This window comes from Citrus sinensis, chromosome 9 (assembly GCF_022201045.2).
Source record: "Citrus sinensis cultivar Valencia sweet orange chromosome 9, DVS_A1.0, whole genome shotgun sequence".
Classification (NCBI taxonomy): domain Eukaryota; kingdom Viridiplantae; phylum Streptophyta; class Magnoliopsida; order Sapindales; family Rutaceae; genus Citrus; species Citrus sinensis.
Genome location: NC_068564.1, coordinates 27,408,478 through 27,428,284, shown reverse-complemented (window position 1 = coordinate 27,428,284; position 19,807 = coordinate 27,408,478). Strand labels below are relative to the sequence as shown.

At 33.4% G+C, this 19,807-nt stretch overlaps 3 protein-coding genes and 1 pseudogene across 4 annotated transcripts; 2 read left to right on the top strand and 2 right to left on the bottom strand.

Annotated features, from left to right (window-relative positions):
• Positions 1–303: 303 nt before the first annotated feature.
• Positions 304–3,944, top strand: LOC102629463 (hypothetical protein). The gene is made up of 13 exons (XM_006475004.3): positions 304–558; positions 699–746; positions 880–1,005; positions 1,248–1,589; positions 1,770–1,866; positions 2,021–2,066; positions 2,168–2,261; positions 2,403–2,474; positions 2,596–2,654; positions 2,857–2,925; positions 3,012–3,063; positions 3,476–3,553; positions 3,628–3,944. Exons 1-13 carry the CDS (start codon positions 424–426, stop codon positions 3,703–3,705), a joined length of 1,296 nt encoding a protein of 431 aa, XP_006475067.1. The 5' UTR covers positions 304–423; the 3' UTR covers positions 3,706–3,944.
• A 378-nt stretch (positions 3,945–4,322) lies between these two features.
• LOC102629754 (protein translation factor SUI1 homolog 1) lies at positions 4,323–5,621 on the top strand. 2 transcript variants are annotated; one of them, XM_006475005.4, is made up of 2 exons: positions 4,323–4,489; positions 5,040–5,621. In XM_006475005.4, the coding sequence occupies exon 2, from the start codon at positions 5,105–5,107 to the stop codon at positions 5,441–5,443; it is 339 nt and encodes a 112-aa protein (XP_006475068.1). In that variant the 5' UTR covers positions 4,323–4,489; positions 5,040–5,104; the 3' UTR covers positions 5,444–5,621. The 2 variants fall into 2 exon arrangements, with proteins under 2 accessions (XP_006475068.1, XP_006475069.1); XM_006475006.4 differs by having other exon boundaries at positions 4,329–4,489; positions 5,053–5,621.
• A 278-nt stretch (positions 5,622–5,899) lies between these two features.
• On the bottom strand, positions 5,900–11,211 carry LOC107176513 (calcium-dependent protein kinase 2-like). The gene is made up of 8 exons (XM_052433188.1): positions 10,090–11,211; positions 8,293–8,436; positions 7,998–8,150; positions 7,549–7,664; positions 7,205–7,372; positions 6,995–7,122; positions 6,362–6,461; positions 5,900–6,284 (listed from the first exon to the last, which is right to left on the bottom strand). The coding sequence occupies exons 1-8, from the start codon at positions 10,793–10,795 to the stop codon at positions 6,210–6,212; spliced, it is 1,590 nt and encodes a 529-aa protein (XP_052289148.1). The 5' UTR covers positions 10,796–11,211; the 3' UTR covers positions 5,900–6,209.
• A 2,567-nt stretch (positions 11,212–13,778) lies between these two features.
• LOC102626879 (calcium-dependent protein kinase 2-like) lies at positions 13,779–18,292 on the bottom strand (annotated as a pseudogene).
• Between the last annotated feature and the right edge of the window lie 1,515 nt (positions 18,293–19,807).

Genomic DNA, 19,807 nt, shown 5'->3' with positions numbered 1-19,807 from the left:
AATTGAGTTGGATTAAGTTAGCCTAAATTAGATTGGGTTGATCGGGTTAGGTCCGCTTAGCCCGCCTCGAGGTCAGGCCATTCATATTCAATTTTCAAGTCATGAACCACAGACCTTGCTGTTCGTTGACGGTTGTAGGTGGACTAATTTGAGACGAATGATGAACCATCTATGGTTAGTATACAACTTTTTACAAACTATAGGGATTAAATAAGAATAAACCGTACCTCAAAAATATTGGGGTATTTTAGTAAAGTTACAACCACCCAACATTTTTCCTCCCAACTGGAGTTGTATTGAAATTCAAGTTTCAATTATCAAAGGCCGGCCATTTCTTTTCAGTTCACTTCACAAATTCCCTTCACATCACAGCAACACTATCATTCATCAACCACCCAACCACAAAAACGCCACCGCTTTTAGATGGTGAAGGGTCTACAGGGTGGAGATCAGAACCTGCCGGCAGACGTGAGCCAAGTGATTGATCTGCTGGAGCGCCACTGCTTGGCTCCCGATGGTTCTCTCGTTTCAAAATCAGCCCACTACGATCTCCAGCTCGTACATTCGCTCTCCCTTAACATTTCCATTAATTGTACTGCTGAATTTCACTTTTCATTTGCTGCAATTGCTGAATTTTAATTGGCTAACTTAAAATGTAGGTAAAATTGTAATTTTATTTTTATTTGTTTTTGTCTCAGGCAAGAGAGGAAATGTCAAGAGAGAGGCTGCGCTATTTGGAAGCCATGGTGATTTTTTTTTCATTTTGTCATGAATTAATGTTGCTTGATATTATGATTTGCTTAAAACTTTAACTGTATTCTTTCATTTATTTAATTACATAACACACTGTTATGTATATTTATAATGGATTTAATGTAGGCTATATACTGTGAAGCGATTGCTATGGTGGAAGGTTATCAGCAAGCTGTTTCGGTTGCTAATCTTGGAGGGATTCGTGATGTTCAAGGACTATCCTCGCAACTTGGTTTAAAGAGCTCTCCTCAGGTTCTAATTTCTAATATGATACGATGGATTTTGGATTAATTTTAGTGTAGGCTTTTGACATAATCTATATTTTATGTTATAAGATTTGTATTTTCAAAAGGGTGTGTTTATTGTTTGGTGATAATCGTATACCATGCTTGTTGATCACCAATGAGAGAAACTGATTTTTGCTTGGGAATGAAATGCAGATTTTGTTGATTTAGTTACTAAGCTAACTGAACTGTGAACTTACTTGCTATTAGGTATATGAGACTCTAGAGCACCGATTGGTTGTTGCAGAAGCAGCTCAAAGGTTGAGGCTTCCGCTTATATCAAAAGATGGTGAAATTCTTGAGGATGAAATTGAGAAATGGAGTACAATGTCACGTAGTTCACTTGATAGTACAAGTACCAGTGCTACAATCAGCTCCAGCTCTAACTCGATGAATTATACCAATACTTCCATGAACAGCATCTCTGGTGGGAACAATGCCCTTATTGCTGGTGATGCCGAAGCTGGAGTTGGTGGTGTTCCTAATCGCTTTCTTGGAATTACACCTGCTTATTTATGGCAAACCCAGCTCCAACAAACTCCATTATCCATGGTACGATAATCCCATGCTTTAACTGAATATAAGGCTTTCTTAATTTGTTCCCTTCGGTTTCTGTTTATCTAAGGTTCCTGTTGTTATACAAAGCTTTAGATTAAGTACGTCCTCTCTTATATTATGTGATCCATTTTAACTTCCATCTGAACCTTTGATGCCATGTCTTTGATGATGCAGGATACTGCAGAATACCAGATCTCTGTTTCTCGAGAGATTGAGGCTCGACTAAAAGCTAAATGTGATAAGCTAGCTGATGCCTTCATTGATGACATTGGTAGTCTCATGCACCCTATCCCCTACGATTTTTTTCAGTTCTATTTATGTGACTTATTGTTTCAATGATCTGTGGCAAAGTTTATGATCAAACCAGCTGCTATATACCCAATGACTCGTATATGTGATTAATATTAGCTTCCTTTCCATTTCAGATTCAGCTTCTGGTAATCACATGTCAACAGCTCGTCTTCCAGAAAGGTTTGAGTTACTCTCCTTAAATCATTCATATTTTTGTTTACCGGAAATTTACTATCTCATTAATGTGGGATATTCAATTTAGTTGCAATTCATTTTATCAGGGTCAAGATGATAATTGAAGAGATTGAAAGGGAAGAAGCGGCTTTGCGGGAGGACCTGTACGCTGCAGATAGAAAATTTGCAGAATATTACAATGTAGGTGAAGCGAAACTTATACATCTTATTTATGCTATTTATTTCATCAAAAGTGTGCCTCGTAGTATGTGAGATCATGCCTTGGAGTGGAGGCATGGGTTTCTGTGGTGGTTTTTAACATGCAAAATTTCATTTTGGAAGGTCTTAGAGCAAATACTGGGAGTGCTCATTAAACTTGTCAAAGATTTGAAGTTGCAACATCAACATAAATATGTAAGCATTCTACATAGCAAAATATGCATGCATTAACTCTTTGTTACTTTTTAGTACTTTTTTTCGTTCTGCTTCTTGCTTCCTCGAGTAACTCTAAATTTACTGTCTAAATGGTGAATAGGATGAACTTCAAAAAACTTGGCTGTGTAAAAGGTGTGAGACCATGAGTGCAAAACTGAGGTTAGTTGCACTGGTTACCGACTTTGGATTGTTTCTTATGGCATAGGAGCTGCATAGCCTTTCAAAATTATGATTTTTTGTTTTGTTGATTGGGATATACAATCAAAATTTGTCATATGCTGCTGAATGAAATGGGTTTGATTCAGCATTAGTTTGCTAATCTTTTTGTTAGTAGTTTGTAAATGTTCATTCACCTTCGTAGGGTCTTGGAGCATGTGTTGCTGCTTGGAACTTATACCCAGGAATCAATACCAGCCCTGCATAAGATAAGGTAATTAACAATAACATTGTTTCAATGTATCTTTGGATTTTGGTTTTGTTTTAGGATTTTTATCAGCTTTTTACTTTTGTTGTCAGGAAATATCTTGTCGAGGCCACAGAAGAAGCTTCAGTTGCATACAATAAAGCGGTTTGTTCTGCTTCTTGTTTTCAATGTGTTAATAAATTGCATTGTATTGTAGTTTGTTCATCTTCATGCTTACTCTCCTAAGACCGCGGAAAAACTTTTCCTGGACATGCAGTTACAAGATATATTTGAGAAATTGTCGCTAAATCCTGTCTGATAATTATATGTTATTTTGCAATTGTAATTGGTCTTCTGTTAAGAGAGGGTATATCCATTCTTTACCATTTGCCGATAAAATAGAGGATGCAGAAAAATAGTGTAAATTTTTTGTAATTACTCGTGCTCCAAAAAGCAAGTAATAGAGCATATGTTTGCAAAACCATTACTGGGTGAAGATATTTTTGTTATTCATTCTGTCTTTAGATTCTCTATCTCATGAATTTTGCTATCAATCTGCAATTCAACTTCATACCAGGTCACGCGCCTTCGTGAGTATCAAGGTGTCGATCCACGCTTCGATAACATTGCAAGGCAGTATCACGACATTGTAAAGGTAACATCAGCTTGCAAATGTTCACTTTTTATATTAGTTTCCTCTGTCAACTCACATTAAACATTTCCTTACAGAAACTGGAAAATATGCAATGGACAATCCACCAAGTCGAAATGGACCTCAAACGATTACCAGATCACCCAAGCTCATAAATTCTTCCTTTTTTTTTTTTTTTGGCTCGTATAATGTTGTTTTGTTGTTTTATTCCAATGTAATCACCAGCTTGATGCCTGGTTTTGTTCCCTAGTTTTCAGTGGTTGCTAGTTGTTACTTGTTACAGTCAGTTTTATTAAGCAACTTGGGTCAGGTGCATGAAAATTTGCCCAACTTGTCCACTTGCTCTGCCAAGTTGTATTTGCAGCAGATATAAAAGAATACAACATTTGCATGCTCTTTTGCTTAATTAAATTCTAAAATTACATTAAAATTTAAAAGGAAAAGAAATAATTTGCATACTCTTTTTCTTTTAATTAAATTCTAAAATTACACTAACAAAAGCCACACGCAGTTGATTATTTGATGCCGATAGTATTTGGACCAGTCATTTCCACTTCTAGATTCTTCGTCTATCATAATTACCGACGCGTAGCGTCTAGCGGGGCCCACGGACACATCCTTGGAACCGAATGGATTTTCTTGTGGCCCAAGAAACTCCAGGCTGGGAATGTTTTTGATGGCGCGCGCGGATGCGTTTGCAATACGCGTGAGATTACAACAAGCGTAATCCCGAATAAATAAACAAATAAATAAATCCACGTTGGACAAGTCATATCCATCCACATGGCGGAGGCTTCATCACCAACCGTCGCCGACCCTTCTCTTGAGCCTTGCTATTGTCCGTCTATATAAAGGCTTCAACTTCCTCTTCTAGTTTCTCATAATACAAACAAACAATTAGCTCTCGAAGTCTCTTTACTTCTCACACTTTCATTTCAGGTCTGTCTCTTAATCTGTTCTTTTTGTTTTTAATATGTATTTATTTTGCAAATACAATTAAATTAATCTGTTCAATGGATATCAATTTTATTTCTTTGATTGAATTGTTAATCCTTCGTCATTTGCTTAATGGGTTTTGAGAGCTTCTCGTTACTGTTTCTGGGTTTGATCACAAAGTGTAGCGATCTTTTCTTGAGGAAAAAATTTTCTTAGTGTTTAGCTATCAGTTTGCTTTTGGAAAATTGTAAGACATGGATTTGGTTATTGTAGTGTGTTTTAATTTCTTGAACATACTTCTCCTTATGATGTATGTGATAATCATGTTAATCGATGTGTATCAATATAGCGTGTTTGATAATATGCAATTTTATCATGCATGTGTTTTAATTGGTAAATGATTTTGATAATATGCAATTTTATTATGCATGTGTTTTAATTGCTAGATGATTTGTAACATTTGTTTTTTAAAATTCTAATGATTTTATTGTTTCTTATGATGGCTTTTGCGTGACTAATTATCTACCATGGTGGCTTTGATTTGATGTTGCAGTACTTTTGCACAGGAAACTTCTAAGCTGACCTTCGAAGGTTTTAGGTCTTCTATAAGCAAAGTACATGGTTGACATAGACAGCCAGATTCCAACTTCCTATGATCCCTTTGCTGATATAAAGGACTCCCTTGCCCCAGGTGACAAAGGGTACGTGCATCTCCGCGTACAGCAGAGGAATGGAAAGAAGTGCTTAACAACTGTTCAAGGACTTAAAGAGGATTTTGGCTACCAGAAGATCCTCAAGGACCTCAAAAAGGAGTTCTGTTGTAACGGGAATGTTGTCAATGACAAAGTTCTCGGGAAGGTGATTCAGCTTCAAGGTGATCATCGGAAGAATGTTATGATCTTTCTCGTTAAGAGTAAGATTGTGGACAAGGATCGTATCAAGATTCATGGTTTCTAAGCAAATGTGGTGATTAATACATATGGTTATGGTATAATATATGTGGTCTTATGTGATCTGCAGAGCATATCTGTAGTCTGTTCTTGTTGAGGTTTTCTGTATTTCTCTGGACTTGGATTTAAGATTTTCTGTTCTCAAGTTATGGATAATGATAATAAAAGTTATGGATATTTTTATACGGATGGTTCTGTTTCGTTTCTCTTCTATATGTTTGCGTTATTTTTGTGCTTGATGATGGTGGTGTGTAGCTTTGGTTGACGCCCAACACATGGCTGTTTGCTTACTGAATCTGAACCAAATTTTCGGTATGGCTGTTGATGGTTTGAAGAGTTTTTAGTGGTGATGCTATTGAACTCCTCATCGGATAAAGAAGCTTCGACCACGCGGATATCTACGTTTTTAAATGGATTGATAAAATACAACACTAACATTCTTTGCAAATTTAACCAAGATACGTAACGATAACTAAACTTTATTGCTCAGTCAGTAGTGCTCATAAACAGCATATTTCCATTAACTTTCTCTTCAAACATTGGGATGCTTCAAGAAAGTTCACTTAAAAAACAGTGGAAAAAGAGAAGAAAGAAGGATCGTTACTAGTCACTCATAAGCTTGCACTTGGTAAAAGGAAAATCTAAGGTCTAATACATCAAACTGGCAAATATCCATGGTATTCTGACAGCAAAAGGAACAGCTGTAAGTCTATACTCCTGTGATCTTTTTTACAAGGAGATTAGACCCCATAGCAAGAATACTGCATATAGATCTAAAAGAGCTTGGCTTGTGGTTGGGTTCCGCTTCTCATCATTGCACAGAATTCATCATAGTTGATTCTTCCATCCTGAGAACAAATGTAGGTGTGAGAACTGATGTAATAATACTGGAAACAAAATTTATGCTTCACAAGGTACGACTTACATTGTCTGTATCAACTTCAGATATTATTTCCTTGATGGTGTCGTCATCACCCATTCCGTAGTCTTTCATGGCTATTTCTAATTCATCTATTGTGATAAATCTGTACAAGCATTGAAGAGAAAATGAAAATAGTTCAGTAACTTTGAACCTTTGATCCCTGTCGAACTCCATTCAACTTCAACAAATCAAGGGCCACTCCATGGGATTCCATGTGCTGCAAATATGTCTCATCTCATAGCATATAATGTGGCAAGTATCCGTCCTACAGCTAATCTCATAGCATATGGTTGTATGTTTTATACTATTTCTCCCAAAAAAAAAAACCGTATATGCTGCTTCGCACATGCTTCTACAAGCTCGGGAAATGCTTATATCCTTCATAATGAAATGCATGCATGTCAACCTCTGGTAGTGGACCTCCAAATTTTGAAAGTTAGTGTTATGAACAGATTGCTTATTGATATATGCATCACTAACTTCAAGGAGTGAAGCATATAACATCAAAACAAAATATGGTCCTACATATTTTATAGGAATTAGCATATATCAATGATACTGATCCTGGTTCTATAGGAATTAGCATCCCATGAAAACTGTTAAAATTGTTTTCAGAGCTTAGAACCAAAAACTTACCCACTATTATCCTTATCAAAATGTTGAAAGGCTTTGTAAAGATGGTCATCTCTTTCTAGCTTGTGTCTGTGCATTGTAGCAGTGATAAATTCAATGTAGTCAATAGTCCCATTTCCATCCACATCAGCCTGAATTGTAGACCAAGGGGGTTAGTTGAGCATAATGCAAATAACAATGATCGAAAACATTCAGAGAACATTAAGTACTTACAGCTTCCATGAGCTGCTGAACTTCAGCTTCAGTAAGTTTTGATCCAAGTCGAGCTAATCCTGCCTTCAGTTCTTCGTAGGTTATCGTACCACTGTTGTCAGTATCTATGTTGGTAAACATTTGCTTAAGTCCTTGGATTTCTTCAGTTGAAAGATTTTCGGCAATGACCTACAGTTAAATTCGTCATTTACCCAGTTTATCATAATGCAATCACTTACACTGCCTATAGAATATAAGAAAATGCTAACTTATACACTGAGGAGAAGTACGAATGAAAGTATTCAATCCAATGCTGCCTTGCAGTTCACATGCTGATACATTAACATATATTTTATTAGACTTACCTTCAGTGCAAGTTTCTTTAGTTTGTTCATTGCCCTGAATTGTTTCATCCTAGAAAGGACTGCACTATCAATTGGCTTGTCTGATGCTTCTCCGCCTTCTTTAATCCATGGGTGCTCTACAAAAAGGCATTGGTTTTTCAACTTATTCAGAGAAGAGATAAATACCGAAGAGCAAAATGTCATCAAGGGCGTAAAATTAACATGGACCATGCCCAGCATGGCCGATTATCATATAGATGATCAGCGATTCAATTTGAACTTTAAATTATCACAGCTTAATTAGTCCAGCACTTGAAAGACTAGTAACATTAAAAACATGGACAGAACCATTAAGGAGAAAAACGATTTTTTATTGCCTCAACAGATTAGCGAAGATACTAAAAGAGTAAAAGGTCTCTCAAAAAAGGGCTAACAAAGTGGAATGAGTAACTAGATTGGTAGATACATACCAAGAACTTGAGCGGAAGTAATACGCTTTTTTGGGTCCTGTGTCAGCATCCTACGCACCAAGTCCTTGGCACTGCTTGATATAGTAGGCCATGGTGCACTTTCAAAGTCAATATCTCCTTGTAATATGGCGTCAAATATCCCCTTCTCCGTTTCTGCAACCCACATCTTACTTGTTCAGTAACTATCTCTGGACTAACTATACTTAATTTCAATAAAGAGGTAGAGGTAGAGCCATGCAACGCAACTGAATGAAAGTGAAAAGAAACTAATAGGTTTCCAAGAGAATTCTTTTACCTGCCCAGAACGGAGGTACACCACTAAGTAAAATATACAATATAACTCCAGCACTCCAAATGTCTATCTCTTTCCCATATCTTCGCCGTAACACTTCAGGGGCAACATAGTAAGCACTGCCAACTATATCCCGATATACCTTTCCTAGAAAATGGTCCGTGGAATAATCAGATAGGAATGTTAACAGCTAGATTAAATGCTGCAGAAAATGCTACAAGCATAAGCAACTGAGTGTATATGCAAATTTGAAGTTTTATAAACTGTTTGAAAATCCAGTTTCTTCATCAAGCAACGGACAATTATAACGAAGATATGCAAAATCAATAGATTGCATTCCTGACTGAGGTAACTTCAAGACAAAACGTTTTAACAATAATTCATAAAGCTGTTACCTCTGTTTCTTATCAGAAAACAAAAGAAAAATTCAGACTCATAGACTTGTTTATATTTTGATGTTTCATAGCATATTTGACTCATCCATGCTGTAAATCAACAAACTTACAACAATAGAACTTTCTAGTTTTGGAACCTGTCCAAGGTAGGTTGGAATCAATTTTTCAGCAATTCCACAAAAATGAACCAAGGATCAGCAAAACAAATGTTCAAATCAAAGAAAACCTGTATAATACTCCAAAATTTGACTTAGGGATGGCAAAAATCCCCATGGGGACGGGTACCCTCGAGGATTTTCCCCATTCGGGGAGGGTATGGGGATAATTTCATACCCAATTTCTTATTCGGGGAAGGGGACGGCGAAATTTTTTTACCCAATTTCTTATTCGGGAAGGGGACGGGGATGAGGTGGAATCCCCATCCCCTACCCATTTCCCCATTTTAATTTTTATTTTTTAAAATTACTAGTAAATAAATAATAAAATTTGAATTATAAAATTATAAGTATTGGTAAAAATAAAAAATATCAAAATATTTATATTATTAAACTTTTAGGCCTAATTAACTAATTAAAGTCCTAAATTTTTATTTATAACATTAAAAAGACTAGACAGATTCTATGAGCCCAAAACTTTTATTTTAATTTTAATATTCATTAAATATTTTAAACTTAAATTTAATTTTTATTTATCTTAAATCTAATTTTTATTTATCTTAAATCTATTTTTTATTTATTTTTAAATGTTATAATTGCCCACAGCAAATCACAATTTTAATATCTAATCTAATCTAATATTTGCTCTTGATTTGCTTCGACTTAACTATTGTGCTGTAAAGGGAATAGTCCACATTTATAAAGTGCCCACGCCACTATTGAAAAGTTAATTTTAAATCTAAATTTAATTTTATTTGTAACAATTTTGTATTAGGCTATTAATTTGTTCATGATAGTTTGTATTTCTTGCATGTTGCGTTACTTACTAATTTAATGTATGTGACTTTTGTAATGGATATTAATGTAAGATATATTTCGAATTTTACTTTTATTTAAATTTTTTATTTTAATATGATTAACTCAAAATCGAAAACAAAAAAATGTATTAATTATTCGAGGATCGGGGACCCTCGGGGATCCCCTGTTATTATTCGGGGCGGGAATGAAGATTCTCTTAAATAATTTTGACGGGGATGGGGAGAGGACGAGGACATACGCAAAATATAGGGGATGAGTACGGGGAGATTGGTCCCCTTCGCTCCCCTCCCCCATTGCCATCCCTAATTTGACTCAACAATGAAGGATCATCTGCTATATAACAATCTAAATTTTTCTTCAAGCAACAACTTTTTAAAACACATATTAAAAGTAACAATGCGAAAGAACCAATAAAGAGTTAAGAAACTTACCCTCTTCAATGAACACTGACAACCCAAAATCAGTTGCCTTCAAAAGAGCATTCTCATCCTTGCTAGACAACAAGAAATTCTCAGGCTTAAGATCCCTATGCATCACACCCATAAAATGGCAAATATGCACAACATTCACAATAGACCTGCAAATCGAAGCCGCGGCTCTCTCGCTATAATGTCCCTTAGCAATAATCCTATCAAAAAGCTCACCACCAGCACACAATTCCATAACCACATGCACAGATTGCTTATCCTCATAAGCACCCTTAAACTCAACAATGTTAGGCTGCCCACTCAAATGCTGCATTATCTGAATCTCTCTTTTGATATCATCTTTATCATTCTTTGTCACAAGTTTCCTCTTAGAAATTGACTTGCAAGCGAACTGCCTGCCGGTTGAATTCTCAGTACATAAATAAGTAACACCAAATTGACCCCTTCCCAATTCTTTACCAAAAGAGTAATGTAACTTAACATCTTCATAAGGTTTACCGAGAATTGTATTTGTATCTGGCCTGGGAACTGCTTGTTTTAGGCCAGAAACAGGAGCAGCTGCTGGTGTTGGCCCCGGTTTCTCAGGCCGGTGATGGGCTTGTTGCTGTGCTGGTGCTGGGGCTTTAGCAACTGTATTCGGTGATGATCTGTAGCCATGGGCATAATGCCGCGGCTTTGGGTCTTTACTTTTTGTTAAACAACCACCCATTCGAGCAAGACTTAACGAATTGGATCAAAAATACTGAATTGCCTAAAAGGTTAAATTTTTTAAAATGGAGAAGCAAAAGAAGGAACCCAGATGAGATAAAGGGAGCGTTAAGATAAGATGAGATATTGATTAAAAGGTAGTGACTTTTATGAAACCCACATAAGGATCTTGAGAGAATATGCAGGGGATGTGATGGGTAGAAAAGTAGATCAGAGTTAATGGCTTTTGAAGATCAGAGTTATTCAAGGACCGATGACAAAAGAAATAGGGTTAACAAGAAAAAGGAAGAAGCTTTGGTCAACTATTGAAACTTGAATAAAAGTTGAATATTTCTGAGAGAAAAAGCAGAGATAGCGAAACTGCAAAGAATCTTCTGACGCTAAGAGACAGCAGGCAGCAGCTTCACAAAAATGAAATGAATTCTCAATTACTCAATTAGATATATATATATATATATATTTTTTTTCCATTTAAGGTATTAATATTTTAGGGATAATTTTGTCCTGCACCCAACTGTTTCAACATTTTTCACCACACACCCATATGTTTCGAAAATATTCACTCCACACCCAATTCCGTTAATTTGACCGTTTATTCTAACGGTCAAAGGGCAAATTTGGAAATTCATATCCTAAATATTATTTGATGATGATAAATTAAATTTATTTGATAATTTAATTGATGAAATTATTATTAATTACCTTTAAATAAATTTTTTTAATGTAAACATTAATTATTAAATTAATATTTTATCTCATTTTATTTTTCTCTAATTCAAGATAAGGGGTATTTTGGACATTTACTTAAATTTCAAATAGCTCCGTTAAACATAACGGTCAAATTAACGGAATTGGGTGTGGAGTGAGTATTTTCGAAACATATGGGTGTGTGGCGAAAAATGTTGAAACAGTTGGGGGCAGGATAAAATTAACCCAATATTTTAAGATCTTTTCAATAGGAAATGTACAAGTTTGGTAAACGTGAAATACAATGACTTTTATCTTCAACTATATATATATATAAAAAAAAATAGTTTTATTTTATATTTACTTTGTTGAGCTTTTTTTTTGGAAATATAAAAAGTAATGGAAAGAATAAAATTTTATAACTTACTATTTTGTGACTGTGTCTATGGTACCTTAAAAAGTACATAGTCGAACACTGGGAAATAGCCATAATTTATTGATTTTTATTAATTTTATGATCACTTAATAGTATTCATATCTCTTATTTTGTAAATAATTTCGGAATTAAATGCACGTTCTTGAATTTAAACTTTTAATCTCCTGTTTGTAAGGTATCATTAAATGTTTAAAATTAAAATTATGTATAATGATAATCATCTATATGAAACTTCTAATTTTGTCCACGTTCAAAAAAGTATAGGTTTAAAAACTAAATCTAGACTTTATTCACCCTTTGCTCTTTAAAGTATATATTAGACCCTTTAGAATCAATAATTTCAATCTAGAACTCTCTTTATACAAAAATATTATTTTACCATTTTCCATTGCGTTATGTACAGCAGCACCCACATTTCCAATCAGGCAACCCTTTTCGACACGTGTACGCGTAATCCACCGAAACCAGTACAGAGAGTCGGGCATTCTGACTTCTGAGCCACACGATCGTCTAAGATACTCCAATAGTGGGTCGCTGGGACACGTGTCGACATGGCGTTTGAAGAGAGGTGGAGTCAGGCTTTATGGAACCGTGATGTGATAATAATGACTTTTGTCTGTCAAGCTGCATAAAATCAACACGTTTTTAATTGATTTTGGGCGACACAGAACAGAAGAAAGTGTGCAACACACGGTTTTGTTTCTGTTTTTGAAATGGAAAAGTTAATCGTTTAAGCAATAAGGAAAGCAAAAGCATACTTTGTGCAGATTGGCCGGCTGTTTGTTTTCCTTTTTTTCCAACTTCTTGCAGAAAGAAAACAAAAGCATATTTGTTAAAGCCATGTCATTTTCTGGAAGCAAAACTGAAACTAATTTTGCAAGCATTGGCAACCTTTCTGGCATCTGCCTTTATCCCAATTTAAAGTGGCAATGCCAGGATATGAGCCATTTTTGTGGTCTACTTTTTGTTATTGAGTTGAAGAATGTACTACTGAAAAAAAAAATAAAAAGGATCCCCTTAAAAAATGTTATATTTAATGTAACCCTGTGAAGTCATCTGATTCCAATGTTATGTTATTTATATTTTGCACTTAAAAATATTGGAAGTCAGAAGAACAGATAATTAGATATAACAAAACTTAAATTAAAAAAAAAAGTAAAAAGTAAAAGTTTGATTTGATTGCTTTGTTGTTTTGTAGAATTGACATTGGACTCTTATCTTAGCATATGTAATTTGCTTGTTAATATTGGTTTAATTAATGAGCAGTTAGGATTTGATGTCACTATTAGGCACCATTTAGTTCCTAAAGATGAAAGAGCTTATTTATTATTTTCTGACCAAATTTTTTATTGTGACTTAAAGTCATGATCATGTTCATGCGTATGAATGCAACTGCTGTAGACTTTATACTTATAAATGGGTTATAAAAATTAATATCGAGATAATAAATACAGTATTCATGTTCTATGATGATGGCCATATCAACTGTGACCCGCTAACAAATTGAAGTGACATCCATTAATTATCAGTTTGCAATATGAATTAAGGGAAAAAAAAATCACCCCAGGCTGCCTTGGAAGTTTGTGTAAGTGATCATTGTTCTATTATTTAATTTTGCTTGCCACTCACCAACAACCCACCACTCAATTGTTTAACAAGACAGAAATAATGAGCATCATTTGTTGTGTGCTATTGTGTGATTTTTTATTTGCTTTGTTTAACAAGATATGATTGTTTTGATTGTTTTGATTGTTCCTAATTCTAATCGATGATTATTTCTTCACTATATCTTTTTTTTTAAAAAAAAAAACAAAAACAAAAACTATATGATTTTGTAAGTCACAAAAACATGCAAATATATCTATTGCTGAGAAAATGTTTTGCCTTTTCCAATAAAAATATGACTCAAATTTCTGTAAGAAGTTCCTCGAAGATGGGTTCCTGTTTTCATCGTTGCACAAAATTCTTCATAGCTAATCCGACCATCCTGCAAACAAAAATTAAGAAGTGATCAGCTTATAATAATAATATTCGATGCCGATAAGGCAAATAAATTAATAATATTATTGTCAAAAGTTTGAAAAAAAAAAAAAACTTACTTTATCTCTATCAACTTCGAACATTATTTCTTTAATCGTGGCATCATCACCCATGTTATATTCTTTAAATGCTGCCTCCAGTTCGTCTGCTGTGATGTATCTGCACAGGCATTCGGAAAAACAACTTGTGTAAATTGAACTTGCCAAAGGGTTGTGCGTTTTTTTTTTTTTTTTTTTGCCCCAACTCTTATTTAATTTATATAGAACGAGAAATTAACATACTGATCATTATTCTTATCAAAATATTGGAAGGCTTTGTGAAGATGTTGAAATCTTTCAAGCTTGTGTCTTTGCATTGTACAAGTGATAAATTCAATGTAGTCCCATTTCCATCTATATCAGCCTGCAGACATGCAAACAGACCATATCAGCTCATGATGCAAATAGATAGTTAATTAATCAATTAATGGGATACAAGTTTCAGAGCTCCTGAATTGCTTACAGCTTGCATGTACTGCTTGACATCAACTTCAGTAAGCGTGGATCCAAGCTTAGATAAGCCTGCTTTAAATTCATCGTAGGTAAGTGTGCCACTGTCATTAGTGTCCATTTGTTTAAACGTTTCCTTGTGCTTCTGTATTTCTTCAGCAGGAAGATTTTCCACAATCACCTATATATATATATATTGTATATGATACATTCAGCAGTTTACCAGTAGGCACAGAGTCAAATGCTAATTCATTGTACCTACTTTTGATAAAGTGGTTTTCTAGTAGTCTTCTTTAGCTGGTCATGACTCACGAGTGCTTAAATTCTAGGGAGATAAGGAGTTAAAATTTGACTTGAACTTATAGTTTATAAAAAAAATAATATTTACGTTCCTAATATTTAATTTTAATGTTCTTAATGTTTGAAGTTTACTGTTGAAGGACAAAATGTGACTTTTTGTTATAATATTTTACGAAGTAATTAAAAATATTGTTGACGAGAGCTATAAATGAAAAAATTCAATCAGACGTGTGGTTCATGATCCACACCATCTTACAAATTTTGTATCATTTAAAACGTACCTTTAGGGCAAGTTTCTTTAGTTTGCTCATTGCTCTAAATTGCTTCACCCTCGAAATAATGGCAGTGTCAATTGGCCTGTCCCATGCTTCTCCATTTTCATAATTAAGCCAAGGGTGCTCTGCATATATATCATACCATATTTTTTTCAGTAGTATTAGTGTGTATATAGTCATTCTCTAGTGCATCCAAACTCCTTTTTTTTTTTTTTCATACGGACACACGTTTAAATCATGTGCTTTAAGAGGATTAGTTTTTAATACTGTTAAATTGCATAGCTTTATAGTTCATTAAAAAAGTGTGTCCACATTAAAAAAAATGACTATATATATATATATATATATATATATATATATAAGGGATAAACTAATAATAATATATAACTTGAGGATCAATATAATACTTAATTAATTTATACTTAGAATTTGAGCGACAGTAATCTGGTTGTTTGGATCCCGAATCAGCATCCTGCGAATCAAGTCCTTCGCACTGCTTGATATAGTTGGCCATGGATCACTTTTGAAGTCAATTTCTCTACTCATTATCGCCGTTAAAGTTCCATACAACGACTCTGTACAGAACATATATATAGCACTTGTGAGTGATACTATTCTGACACTTGCTAATTGCTGTACTTTTAATTAATCTATCTATATATATATATATAAAGCTGAGACTTGAAGATGTGATGTAACACCACCATTTCTCATATTTGTATATTCTCTATTATCTAATAAATAGAGAAATTTTCTTTTAAATTTGGCTTTTCATCTTCTCATAATTAATTTGATTGTTATTACACAATAACAATTATGTAAAAATTTTAATGAAGCATATTCTTTGTAATGAACATCCAATGGGGAGTGTTATGAATTTATTAAAATAAATGTAGATGTTCATAACATATATCTCTTAGTCTTCCCACTATCTCCCATTAGCAACCTTTAGTTTTCCTATAACTCCCACTATCTCACAAGGAATTATGATCCATAATTTTTAATTAATTTCATGGAGTGATTATATAACTATAAAATGAGAGCTCATCTTTTTATTTTATACACACACAATTGGAATGAATAAAATCACTCTATAATATATTCTCTTATTTTATTCTTTATCTTGCGTTGCTTCTTTATTTGTATTGCTGGCTAATAGTTTTTTTTTTGTTTTTTATAAGGCTGCCTCATCTTTAAAAAAAATTAATTCATATTTTTTATCAGTTTCATCAAGTGTAAAGTAAGAAAAAATGATAATACTAAATTCTTTTTTCAAAGCTGCATGAAACGCGGTTCTATTTTCTAGTTAATAATTAAGTTAAGGGTTGATTTTAGATTATTCTAGATAAATGAAAATCTTTAAAATGAGAAATTTTAGAATACATCAGAGGTACCATATGAGCCATATAACAAGCAAATGATGTTATGACATGTGTGCATTTATTTTGAAAACTCATCATGTAAGTGGTGGTTATATTAAATTTAATTACACATGTCATGCATGCATCAATTGATTATAATACATTAAAGATATTCTAAAATTTCTCCTTCAAAATATCCTAAATTATTATAAATTTCAACTTACCTCTATGTTTGTTAAGAAGACCAAAAAAAAAAAAGTTTCACAAACAGGCCCCTATTTTTTTCCCTTATTTTTGAACAAAAAGAAGAATATGTTTTTAAAAAAAAAGAATATGTTCAGGGTTTTTAATAATTTGAGAATATTCTAAAGATTGTTATTTCAGAGAGATAACATGAAATTAACTTTTACCTAAAAAAGTAGTAAGCATACAGGCAATTAATGGTTTCATCACCTGCCCAGAATGGTTGTGCACCAGACAATAAATTGTACAATATGAGTCCAGCGCTCCAGATGTCTATTTCCTTGCCATATTTGCATGGACCTAATAATTCAGGAGCCATATATAAAGGAGTCCCAACCACTTCCTCATATACCTTCCCTGCAAAAATGTTCCAGTTAACCTAAAAATATTTAAAATAATATAAGACGAGGATGTAAATGAAAAAAAAAACAGTAAAAATGGTAAAATTAATTACCTCCTAAATGGCTAGCTAATTATCTTTTTGATTGGCTAATTTTAATTTAAAAGTCAAAAGGACTAAAGTCACAATTCCAAAGGATGAGAAAGTTAAGGGCTGTTTGGTGTCGTTTTTGATTCAACATTTTGGTTGGAGAAACATAAAATAATTAAACGCGTTACGTGGGCCTTTATAGATTAATCAAACTGTACAATTTAAACCTTATTATGTGTTTTATCTTTTAATAAATTTTCAGAAAAGTTGCGTAATATATTCTCAATAATTTCTTTAACAAACACTATTGAGAAAATAAAAATAAGCTACAAAACACCTTTTTATATTCAACAAGAAACTAATAATAACTTGGAAATTATAAAATAAATACAAAAATACGACCATTTATAAACAATATACTCGAGCAAAGCAGCTTTACCTTCTTCAAAGAAAAATGCCAAGCCAAAATCAGTGGCCTTGAGAGTAGCGTTCTCGTCGTCGGTAGTGAAGATGAAATTCTCAGGTTTAAGATCCCTGTGCATAATGCCGTTGGAGTGGCAAGCATGCAGGGCATTCACAACGCTCCTGAATACGGAAGCTGCAGCCCTCTCAGTATAACGCTCCCTGTCCGAAATCCGGTCGACGAGTGTGCCGCCATCACAGTGCTCCATAACAATATGCATAAACCGTTCATCCTCATAAACACTCTTCAGTTGGACTATATTAGGCTGCCCGGCCCCTCAGACGTTGCATTATCTCTACCTCTCTTTTCAAGTAACCCTCATCCGATTTGCTGGTCTTAGAGATAGACTTGCAAGCAAATTGCAAACCGGTTGAATTCTCAGTACAAAGATAGATTCTACCAGATTCACCTCTACACAGTTCTTCGGCAATAGTGAAATGTAACTTAATATCCTCGTAGGCTTTACCAAGAATTGTATCATCATCATCATCATCATCATCATATACATGTACATGTAGTTGAGGGGTTTGCTGTTGCTGTTGGGCTGCTGAGTCTGAGTCTTGGCTTTTGCTTAAACAGCAACCCATCACAAGGATTTTTCAATTATAGGCAGTGAAAGATGAGACCCTCAGATTATAAGGATTTTCAAAGAATATGCACTAGCAAAATTTGGAATCAATAATTGTGAGAGCCCCCCAAAAAAAAAATATTGGTCAACGCTTGAATTATGTTGAGAACCTCGGAATATGAAATGGGGGAGGGGAGAGAGACTGAATAGAACCTTGTAAGTTGATGAAAATAATTTTTATATATATTTCATTTCTAATCCTTTGTTAAATTGAAGATTACGGAGTAATTTATTCAAAGGGGACCGAACTTAAAATGGATTGAAGATTATTGGATTTGTGGACTTAAGATAAATTCTGATTAAATTTATTAGCCCAATTTATCTATTTAAAGAATAAAAGCAGAATAAAATGGCTTGTTTTGAAGCCTCTGTGATGAGCAGAGCAAAGCAATTGAATTTTGCTCCTAATTCAATTTTATGTAATTAAATTTTTATATTAGGGCTAAGGATAATACTCTGTAAGTGAAATAAATTATCTTTTATTCAATTAGTTTTGTACACGTATGCTTTAATTTTTCTGGTTCTTATTCAACATGTTTAGTTGGATATTATTATATCTTTTTACTAACATTGTTATTTACTATTGATTGTTAAGATTAATATTTGACTAAATATATACTTGAGATTACAAAATTAGTATGTATTGTTGTTGATTCTCTATCTTTATAAAATTGCTTACCCAAAATGTTTAGGAATACTTTCTTAGATATCACACTATTAAGCAGACGAAAACCTACACAAGATTAATTTTAATGGGGCATAATCGTTATATCTATGAGTAGACGTATATAAATTGATTTTGAGCTGTCACTCTAAAATTAAAAATTGATTGGTAATAGATAATTGTTAAGCTGAATAATGGTGGATTCTGAAATCTTGATAACTCTGTTCTCTTAAATTTTTGTGTACTCATCTTTAATTTACTTTCGTCTTTAGTTTAAATTTCTTGAAATGAGATATTTTCTTTTCAACTAGAATAGAGTTATAAGTAGCATAGATTAGATTTAGCTATCCTAAAATTAGCAGTCCCTATAGGTTTGACTTTGTTATTCTTAATTTATACTTTAATATACTTGTGCGCTTGTTAATACAATAAAATTTGCACAACAAGTTTTTTACACAATTACTGGGGACTATTGAAAAGTTTGTTTAATTTGGGTTGATTTAATTTTTATTCTTATTATAGTCTAGGTTATAAAAAGAAAAAAAAATTTATCTTTTAAATTTTCTATTTGCATGCCTTACTTTGGTTTATTTATATATGAAGGGTTGGATACTATTTGGTTTGATTTGATTCTGATCCAAAAGTGAAACAGAACTGATTAGTTCTTAAAAACTAGAAACGAATGTGAACCTAATTTTCTAACCGTACCAAATTGTTTCATTTTAGTTTGGATCAGTTTATAGTATTTGATTTAAGAAATTTAGTTTTTCTGCTATAAGTTTTAGACTTTTCACCTAAGGATGATCTTTAAAAAAAAATAAAAATTCAATTAGAACCACTAACAATTCATGTTTATACTACTACAACAACAACAACAATAATAAATAATTTTGTAATAATTAAGTATTATTGTGTGTATGTGTATATATATTAATTTTTTTATTTTATGAAGTCATTGATTCCAAATTTTGATGTTTTTGTAGAAAATCAATTTTTGG

What these genes read in the sequence shown, in the direction of transcription:
- LOC102629463 (XM_006475004.3), top strand. Translation starts at nt 424, where the DNA reads ATGGTGAAGGGTCTACAGGGTGGAGATCAGAACCTGCCGGCAGACGTG. An exon ending in ACAGCTCGTCTTCCAGAAAG is followed by an intron (nt 2,067 to 2,167) that starts GTTTGAGTTACT and finishes TCATTTTATCAG; the next exon opens with GGTCAAGATGATAATTGAAG. An exon ending in AGTATCACGACATTGTAAAG is followed by an intron (nt 3,554 to 3,627) that starts GTAACATCAGCT and finishes ATTTCCTTACAG; the next exon opens with AAACTGGAAAATATGCAATG.
- LOC102629754 (XM_006475005.4), top strand. Translation starts at nt 5,105, where the DNA reads ATGGTTGACATAGACAGCCAGATTCCAACTTCCTATGATCCCTTTGCT.
- LOC107176513 (XM_052433188.1), bottom strand. Translation starts at nt 10,795, where the DNA reads ATGGGTGGTTGTTTAACAAAAAGTAAAGACCCAAAGCCGCGGCATTAT. An exon ending in TTCAGCAGCTCATGGAAGCT is followed by an intron (nt 7,123 to 7,204) that starts GTAAGTACTTAA and finishes TCTACAATTCAG; the next exon opens with GCTGATGTGGATGGAAATGG. An exon ending in TTTGATAAGGATAATAGTGG is followed by an intron (nt 6,462 to 6,994) that starts GTAAGTTTTTGG and finishes ATGCTTGTACAG; the next exon opens with ATTTATCACAATAGATGAAT.